A 10000-nucleotide genomic window follows, 5' to 3' on the forward strand; every position below is an offset into this window, starting at 1 on the left:
GTTTGTGTGAGTGTGTTTGTGTGAGTGTGAGTTTGTGTGAGTTTGAGTGAGTGTGTTTGAGTGAGTGTGTTTGTGTGTTTGTGTGAGTGTGAGTTTGTGTGAGTGTGAGTTTGTGTGAGTGTGAGTTTGTGTGAGTGTGTTTGTGTGAGTGTGAGTTTGTGTGAGTGTGAGTTTGTGTGAGTGTGTTTGTGTGAGTGTCTGTGAGTTTGTGTGAGTGTGTTTGTGTGAGTGTGTTTGTGTGTTTGTGTGTGTTTGTGTGAGTGTGTGTGTGTCAGTGGAAGAAGGGGAGGACCATCCTCCTCAGTGAAATGTCATAAAAATATAAATAATGACATACTAAAAACGTTATTCTTTTTAGATAAAATTATACTAAATATATTAATATGTCACCGAATAATTGATTAAAACACACTGTTTTGCAATGAAGGTCTACAGTAACTTCAACAGCACTGTCTGGGGTAGCACCATGGTGTAGCCGGAGGACTGCTAGCTTCTGTCCTACTCTGGGTACATTGACTTCAATACAAAACCTAGGAGGCTCGTAGTCCTCACCCCCTTCCATAGACGTACATGGTAATTATGACCACTTCCGGAGGACGTCCTCCAACCAATCAAAGCTTTTGCAGTATGAACTGACATGTTGTCCATCCAATCATAGGATTAGGATCAGAGAATGAACCTAGTGTGTTATATTGGGAGTGTGCCGCAGGGCATTATGGAGGGGTTCTATGTGTTGAGAAGCTTGGTGAGTTGGTGACATTGGATAGATTCGAAAAGTGATAGTTGAGCATTTTTTGGATATTATTCAATTCAAATTAGTTTCCTCAAATTACCGGAGCTGGAGGAGATAGATTATACATTGTTTTCTTGGTTTTAGAACTTTATTTTTGTGTCCAGTTAGTGCAATTCATTTCAATTTGCCTTGCTAACTGCAGTAGCAAGTAGCAGTAGCTAGCTAGCTACCAGCTCGAGTGTGCAGTTTTAGCTGCCAACACTACTGCAGATATTGTTGACTTTTTGTTGAAGAACCCCTTTCTGGGGTACACAGAAAAGGTGTGAATTAAAAGCGAGGGTCGACCTCTGCCTGAGATCAGTGTCATGAAGAAGGATGAAAAGGTGAGGGTGTTCAACACCACCTCGTATCAAAAGTATAGCTGGTTAACAGGGAGTCTTTCACCAAGCCGCCTGTATTGCTGGCCATGCCTGGTATAGCTGGTTAACAGGGAGTCTTTCACCAAGCCGCCTGTATTGCTGGCCATGCCTGGTATAGCTGGTTAACAGGGAGTCTTTCACCAAGCCGCCTGTATTGCTGGCCATGCCTGGTATAGCTGGTTAACAGGGAGTCTTTCACCAAGCCGCCTGTATTGCTGGCCATGCCTGGTATAGCTGGTTAACAGGGAGTCTTTCACCAAGCCGCCTGTATTGCTGGCCATGCCTGGTATAGCTGGTTAACAGGGAGTCTTTCACCAAGCCGCCTGTATTGCTGGCCATGCCTGGTATAGCTGGTTAACAGGGAGTCTTTCACCAAGCCGCCTGTATTGCTGGCCATGCCTGGTATAGCTGGTTAACAGGGAGTCTTTCACCAAGCCGCCTGTATTGCTGGCCATGCCTGGTATAGCTGGTTAACAGGGAGTCTTTCACCAAGCGGCCTGTAATGCTGGCCATGCCTGGTATAGCTGGTTAACAGGGAGTCTTTCACCAAGCCGCCTGTATTGCTGGCCATGTCTGGTATAGCTGGTTAACAGGGAGTCTTTCACCAAGCCGCCTGTATTGCTGGCCATGCCTGGTATAGCTGGTTAACAGGGAGTCTTTCACCAAGCCGCCTGTATTGCTGGCCATGTCTGGTATAGCTGGTTAACAGGGAGTCTTTCACCAAGCCGCCTGTATTGCTGGCCATGCCTGGTATAGCTGGTTAACAGGGAGTCTTTCACCAAGCCGCCTGTATTGCTGGCCATGCCTGGTATAGCTGGTTAACAGGGAGTCTTTCACCAAGCCGCCTGTATTGCTGGCCATGCCTGGTATAGCTGGTTAACAGGGAGTCTTTCACCAAACCGCCTGTATTGCTGGCCATGCCTGGTATAGCTGGTTAACAGGGAGTCTTTCACCAAGCCGCCTGTATTGCTGGCCATGCCTGGTATAGCTGGTTAACAGGGAGTCTTTCACCAAGCCGCCTGTATTGCTGGCCATGCCTGGTATAGCTGGTTAACAGGGAGTCTTTCACCAAACCGCCTGTATTGCTGGCCATGCCTGCTATTTGGAAAGTCTGAGCCTTGGTGGAAAAGTGGGTACAGTGACCTGAAGGACATCTATCGTTCAGCTAAATGGCAAAACAAAAGCAAGGAGCATGTAATTGCCCACATCAGATTCAAGCTTCTGGGAAAAAGCCGCAGGGATCACGTCCAAGGTCTTCATATTCCAACTGTGCAACACAACCAGAAAGTAAGAAGAAACAGGGATGTTCTCAAGGGGCTTACCAACACCACTGCGTTTTTTGGGCCTGAAATAATTGTTTTTTAATAAAGGACACGACTCACTACACAAATGTTGCAGCAGCCTAGACTACACCTAAACATTAGAGATCTGACATGCTGTGTGGGATCATAACGAGACCATTTTTCAGTCTGATCGACTGTAGGCTACTAATAAGAGCAGCTGCATACAGCCTATGTGCCCTGTCCATCTGGTCAGGGTAAACTAATGGTAACGTTATGTATTTATAGTCCATCTGGTCAGGGTAAACTAATGGTAACATTATGTATTTATAGTCCATCTGGTCAGGGTAAACTAATGGTAACGTTATGTATTTATAGTCCATCTGGTCAGGGTAAACTAATGGTAACGTTATGTATTTATAGTCCATCTGGTCAGGGTAAACTAATGGTAACGTTATGTATTTATAGTCCATCTGGTCAGGGTAAACTAATGGTAACATTATATATTTATAGTCCATTTGTGTGTCAGGAGAAAATGTGAAGGTGTTCAAATTTGGATTACATTCAAAATCGGGTTGGCTAGGCTGCCTATACGTTTTCAATGCAAAATGATTAACTGGAATTCATCAATCAACATAATAGTGATGACAGATGTGAGTACATGTTTTATAAGCACTACAGTTGCATAGGTCTGCGTGATGCCAACATGCATAAAGCTCAGCCCTGTGAGTTCTGTTGTCTACCAGTTGTTGTCTCTGTGTCTGGGTAGAGGAAATCCTCCTCCTAATCCAGTCTAAATATAATTCATATGAACAGGGCCAGGAGTTTTTTAAAACCATGTGACCTGATTAGGAAAGACTGGTCGCATCATAGCCCTTATAAAACCTTTTTACAAATGATTAATCACTATATCATTATAGTGTCCAGAGTTTTTTCAAGGTTAGGTTAACAGATAAGGAAAAACTCCGGGCCCCACTACTCTGGGACCTATTGTGCCACCAGTCAGCTTGCAGTTGTCAGATATGGTCAGGTATGTGGATGATCAGAGCTTCATTCAGGAACGTTTCTTGGGCTACTTTGATGTGTCAAGTGGGTGAGATGCGCCGTCTGTATTTGACTTTATGAAGAAACGTGTTGTTCAAACCTACGATGATGCAGCTGTAATGGAATGTTTCTGCTATTTGTATTTACAGCTAAGTCCCCTCCTGTTCCCTGGTTAAGAGGTGATGACCACTCCACTCCACTACTGTTGTCTACTCTCTCCTGACATGAACTGAAGCCACGTCTCATGTGCCTGCTCTTCCACTGGCACATTGAATGTTTCCTCTCCAAGCTCTCTGAGTGTACCTGTCTATTTTCTCTCATTACTGTATGTAGTCAATCACAAACACAATCACATTATTACACATCAGAGATTTTACTCCTTGCTTGGACTAACTCATTCTTAGTTATTTTGTCTAACTGTGTCATGTGTTATGTTATTGTTTTTTGCCTTCCCAGTCAAATCCTGTCCTGCACTGAAGTCAAGCCTCTGAACACCTCAACTCCTGCCTCATACCCTCATTCAATCACTGCTGTGATCCCTTCCCAACACTGTGTAAGTAGCCCTCTCATTCCCCATAATATTGTACTATACATGTCTTTATTAAATCCTTTAGGTTAAATCATTTCTCTTTGAAACACACTTTTACGTCTCCGTGTGTTCTGCGCCTATACTTTGGGTCTCCCATCCTTCTCAATTTTTCAAGTCACCAGCCTCCACTGGTATGTGTGTGTGTGTGTGTGTGTGTGTGTGTGTGTGTGTGTGTGTGTGTGTGTGTGTGTGTGTGTGTGTGTGTGTGTGTGTGTGTGTGTGTGTGTGTGTGTGTGTGTGTGTGTGTTAGAGCGTTACTGCTCCACTTATTGGCATTTCCTTGCTGTGCATGTTACAGCGTCAACCATCTCTACCACAGGCCTGGGACCTGTCCTAGTGAATTAGTGCTGATCAGACATCAATACCGCATGGTGCTCTCTCTCTGGGGATCTGATCTGGGATCAGGGTTAGAGAGCAGAGCTCAGCTCAGCTGGAGAAACACAACTACAGCAGAGAACAGAGAAGAGGGGAGGGGCAGCTCTTTGTCTCTGCAAGCAAGACCAGAGGAGACGGGTGTGTGAGCGGTGTGCTGCAGTACGCCTTCCTCTGAGGCTCTTTGTGTGTGTGTGTGTGTGTGTGTGTGTGTGTGTGTGTGTGTGTGTGTGTGTGTGTGTGTGTGTGTGTGTGTGTGTGTGTGTGTGTGTGTGTGTGTGTGTGTGTGTGTACTTAGTATTCCCAGTGCTAACACACCAAGGTATTGTACATATTGTAATTGAACCACAGCAGTCTTTGTGTTCAGCATGATAAGGATGAAGTTAATAAACCTACTTTTCTCTCTCCAGCTTCGGTTCACACTAGGGACAGCACTGTATGTGGTAGGCGATATGGTGCTTCTGGTCTCAGCTAGTCAACATGTACTGGAGGGTACCCGTATGAAGTAGAGATTTAATACACTCTGGTACTGGTCTCACCTGGTATTAAGTGCATTTAAGTATTGTGTCACTAGTCTCACCTGGTGTGTAGTGTGTATTCGGTGTGTGGAGAGTTTGTAGGAATGGGTACTAGTTTCTCAGTGTGTTTTCAATGTGTACAAGTTATTTTTTTATATATAAATGGGACTAGTTTCTCAACTGGTCTGTAGTGTGTATTCAGTGTGTTTAACTGGGACTAGTTTCTCAACTGGTCTGTAGCGTGTATTCAGTGTGTTTAACTGGGACTAGTTTCTCAACTGGTCTGCAGTGTGTATTCAGTGTGTTTAACTGGGACTAGTTTCTCACCTGGTTTCCAGTGGGACATTACTATTCAGTACCCAGCTGTCCTGTAGCTGTACAGACTCTGGTGAGGTGGGCCCATCCCCTGGTACTGGAGGGGGGGCATGGATGGGGTTTCTACCCCCTCTCAGGGTGTTCCTGTTCAGGCTGTTGGCTGAGGAGTGGTGGTGGTGATGGGAAAGGGTCTGGTGGTTGTGAGGGGGAGGCAGGGGGGGTCGCAGGGTGGACCCACCGAGGTGGTTAGGAGCTCCTGGACAGAGAGAGGGAGAGAAAAAAAACAAGGGTTATTCAGAAAGAAGACAGGAATGGCAAGAGAGAGAGAAGTAGTGATAGTAAGAAATACCAGTAACATGTTATTTTACTGGTTTATATGCTCTCCTTCCTTCACTCAAACAAAAATACAACGATTAAAAAGTCATTACATTATTTGAACTTTCTGGGCACAAATGATGTGCCTTGGTAAACATTTTTTGGAATGAAATGGAAATTTCAGCTGAACGAGAATTAATGTCCTTGGCTTCTGAAATGTACCTGTTTTTGCTATGAAATATCAGAATGACGGCATGGTTGTAGTCATCTGAACTGCAGGACTAACACACCATGCTTTAATATCTCCCTGCTGTACACTTCTGAAGACTGGCAATACTCTCCTTTATTTAGATTATGTTACTCTCTGTCTGCCAACTCAAAGGTTCGGTGTGTGTGTGTATGTGTATGTGTGTGGGTGTGTGTGTTGTGTGTATGTGTGTGTGTGTGTGTGTGTGTAGATGGGGTTTCATAGTCATGCATATAATTTCCAAAACATTGTATTTTTTTCCTCCTCCCATCTCATCCCTCCATTTCATCTACTCTTATCCCTTTTCATCAGTCCTTTTCTATCTCGTTCTACACCCCTGCATCGGTCAGTCAATGTTAATAGCTGTGAACTTGTGATATATGCTACTATTTACATTTCAAACAGACACACACCCGCCATCTGTATAAATTCTCGTATTTACATTCGCAAACCACACTGCCTTTCCCTATCAAATCTACCCATAAAAATGCATAGCATTTTTCAAAGCTCTCTTTCTTTCGATTAATATTTAAAAAACAAATATTCATTCAAATTCTACTGAACTTTCAATAGCAAAAGAAATTCCAGTTTTTGAAAGCAAGCTTGTGGTTTCTGAGTTCACGTTTCCAAGTAGACAGTGTCCTGATGGTTGTGGTTTAGTGTGGTTGAGTTACTCTCTGCTACCACACGACAAGCGGTACCGGAGCGCCAAGTCTACGTTCAAAAGGCTTGTCTACAGCTTCTACCCCCAAGCCATAAGTCTGCTAAACAGTTAATCAAATGGCTACCCAGACTATTTGCATTGACCCTCTTTTTTACATTGCTGCTAGTCGCTGTTTATTATCTATTCATAGTCACTTTACCCCTACCTACATGTACATATGACCTCAATTACCTGGACTAACCTGTACCCCCGCACATTGACTCGGTACCGGTACCCCCTGTATATAGCCTTGTTACTGTTATTTTATTGTGTTACTTTTTTTACTTCAGTTAATTTAGCAAATATTTTCTTACTCTGCATTGTTGGTTAACGGCATTTAAGTAAGCATTTCACGGTAAGATCTACACCTGTGGACACCGCTTGTTGTGCGGTAGCAGAGAGAACAGTATGACTAGGGTGGCTGGAGTCTTTGACCACTTTTAGGGCCTTCCTCTGACACCGCCTGCTATATAGGTCCTGGATGGCAGGAAGCTTGGCCCCAGTGATGTACTGGGCTGTATTCTACAGCGATGGTATTCCTGTTAGTCTGCTGGAGAGCTACACCAAAGCCTTATTTATACAGCGATGCTAGCCTGTTAGCCTGCTGGAGAGCTACACCAAAGCATTATTTATACAGCGATGCTAGCCTGTTAGCCTGCTAGAGAGCTACACCAAAGCATTATTTATACAGCGATGCTAGCCTGTTAGCCTGCTAGAGAGCTACACCAAAGCATTATTTATACAGCGATGCTAACCTGTTAGCCTGCTAGAGAGCTACACCAAAGCATTATTTATAAGTGATGCTAGCCTGTTAGCCTGCTAGAGAGCTACACCAAAGCATTATTTATAAGTGATGCTAGCCTGTTAGCCTGCTGGAGAGCTACACCAAAGCATTATCTATACAGCGATGCTAGCCTGTTAGCCTGCTGGAGAGCAACACCAAAGCATTATTTATACAACGATGCTAGCCTGTTAGCCTGCTGGAGAGCTACACCAAAGCATTAGGCTGGGGTACATATGCAGACACCAGCAGAATGAGGCAGGGGCTCTTCATGGCACATTAACTTCGCATTGTATGTGTGTGTGTATGTGACAGAGTGTCTTTGTCTGTGTACGTGTGAATCGGTGTGTGTGTGTGTCAGTGTGTGTGTTAGGCCCATGGCAGTAATAACCATAGGAAGCAGTTTGTTTTCCAGGCTCTGGAAGGGTACACTGTTTATTGACATTTTCTCTGGTTCAACACAATGAGTCGCCTGGCGGGGTGTGTGTGTGTATGTGTGTGTGTGTGTGTGTGTGTGTGTGTGTGTGTGTGTGTGTGTGTGTGTGTGTGTGTGTGTGTGTGTGTGTGTGTGTGTGTGTGTGTGTGTGTGTGTGTGTGTGTGTGTGTGTGTGTGTGTGTGTGTGTGTGTGTGTGTGAAGGCTAAAAGCTCTAGTTCAGCAGTTTAAAATAAATCAGCATAGGGCTCAACTCAGTGGAGTTCTCTCTCTCGCTCTCTCCCTCTGTCTCTCTAGTTCTATCTTTCTCTCTGTCTTCCTTCTGTTGTAAATGTACAGCTTCTGAGGGAGGTAACTGTTTAACTCCCACTAATCTCCACAGAAACCACTGCTCACTTGCTTTGTCACAACAACAGTGATTAAACATTCATCCCAGCAGAGAAATTAAGTTGTGTATTCCCTTCCTGGCAAGGAGCTAGTGACCCTCACGCTAAAAATAGGTATCGCTCCTTATGCATAATGAATGGGCCGCAGAGCCACAGCGCTAACGCTAGCTCTTTCTAGGAGCGATCAGACACGCTCCATTTGGCCTGAGAATCTTCTCTCTCTCTGAGAATGTGTGTCTGAGAACGTTCGGAGCAGGTGCTCTGAGCCGGACCCAATTCCAAACCCTGAACCACATTTGGTTTTCCATTTCCACTTGCTAAACAGAAATACAAGTGTGTAAATGCATGTGTGTGTTCTTGTGTGTGTGTGTAACCATGAGCATGTGTGTGTGTGTGTCATGTAGAGTGGACGCTGAGCAGGAAATGAGAATGGCCAAGCCATGCAGAAACTAACAACAGAGATAATCCCCAGGAAGTCACAGACTGGGTGTGTGTGTGTGTGTGTGTGTGTGTGTGTGTGTGTGTGTGTGTGTGTGTCTGTCTGTCTGTCTGTCTGTCTGTCTGTCTGTCTGTCTGTCTGTCTGTCTGTCTGTCTGTCTGTCTCTGTGTCTGTGTGTGTGTGTGTGTGAGGGAGAAGGTGTATGTCTGTGTGCTTCTGTGTGTTTATGCTTGTTTGTGTCTACGGTCGCTGGTGTGTGTGTGTGTGTGTGTGTGTGTGTGTGTGTGTGTGTGTGTGTGTGTGTGTGTGTGTGTGTGTGTGTGTACCAGAGGCTGGTGGGAGGAGCTATAGGAGAACAGGCTCATTGTAATGGCTGGAATGGAATTAATACCATTTGAGCCTGTAACCTATAGCTCCTCCCAACAGCCTCCTCTGGTGTGTACATATGCTGTGTGTCTCTCTCTCTTCCCCAAGCTCTCTATTATGTTACAGTGCCATAGTACAGTGCATTCATAAAGTACTCAGATCCCTTGACTTTTCCCACATTTTGTTACGTTTTAGCCTCATTCTAAAATTGATTAAATACTTTTTTCCCTCATCAATCTACACACAATCCTCCAAAATGACAAAGTAAAAACAGGTTTTTAGAAATGTTAGCAAATTTATTTAAAAAACAACTGAAATATCAGATTTACATAAGTATTCAGACCCTTTACTTAGTACTTTGTTGAGGCACCTTTGGCAGCGATTACAGCCTTGAGTCTTTTTGGGTAATGACGCTACAAGCTTGGCACACCTATATTCAAGCTCTGTCAGGTTGGATGGGGAGTGTCGCTGCACAGCTATTTTCAGGTCTCTCCAGAGATGTTCGATCAGGTTCAAGTCCGGGCTCTGGCTGGGCCACTCAAGGACATTCAGAGACTTGTCCCGAAGCCGCTCCTGCGTTGTCTTGGCTGTGTGATTAGGGTCGTTGTCCTGTTGGAAGGTGAACCTTTGCCACAGTCGGAGGTCCTGAGGACTCTGGAGCAAAAACATCCCCACAGCATGATGCTACCACCACCATGCTTCACCATAGGGATGGTGCCAGGTTTCCTCCAGGCATGAGGCTTTCAGGCCAAAGAGTTCAATATTGGTTTCAAGTACTTTCTGAATGCACTGTACTATGGCAGAGAATCTTGTTTCTCATGGTCTGAGAGTCCTTTAGGTGCCTTTTGGCAAACTCCAAGCAGGCTGTCATGTGCCTTTTACTGAGTATTGGCTTCCATCTGGCCACCCTACCATAAAGGCCTGATTGGTGGATTGCTGCAGAGATGGTTGTCCTTCTGGAAGTTTCTATCTCCACAGAGGAACACTGGAGCTCTGTCAGAGTGACCACCGGGTTTTTGGTCACCTCCCTGACCAAGGCCCTTCTCCCCAGATTGCTCA

The 10000-nt window shown here is 44.8% G+C and overlaps 1 protein-coding gene across 1 annotated transcript in view; it reads right to left on the minus strand.

The window, feature by feature from the left end:
* The window catches only part of LOC106604330 (teneurin-2), a 276175-nt gene that overhangs the window by 154359 nt on the left and 111816 nt on the right, over positions 1-10000 (minus strand). Inside the window, 1 exon segment of the mRNA XM_045717935.2 lies at positions 5283-5526. Coding sequence (XP_045573891.2) covers positions 5283-5526 — 244 coding nt within the window.

This window comes from Salmo salar, chromosome 05 (assembly GCF_965601325.2).
Source record: "Salmo salar chromosome 05, fSalSal1, whole genome shotgun sequence".
NCBI classification, from domain to species: Eukaryota; Metazoa; Chordata; class Actinopteri; order Salmoniformes; family Salmonidae; genus Salmo; species Salmo salar.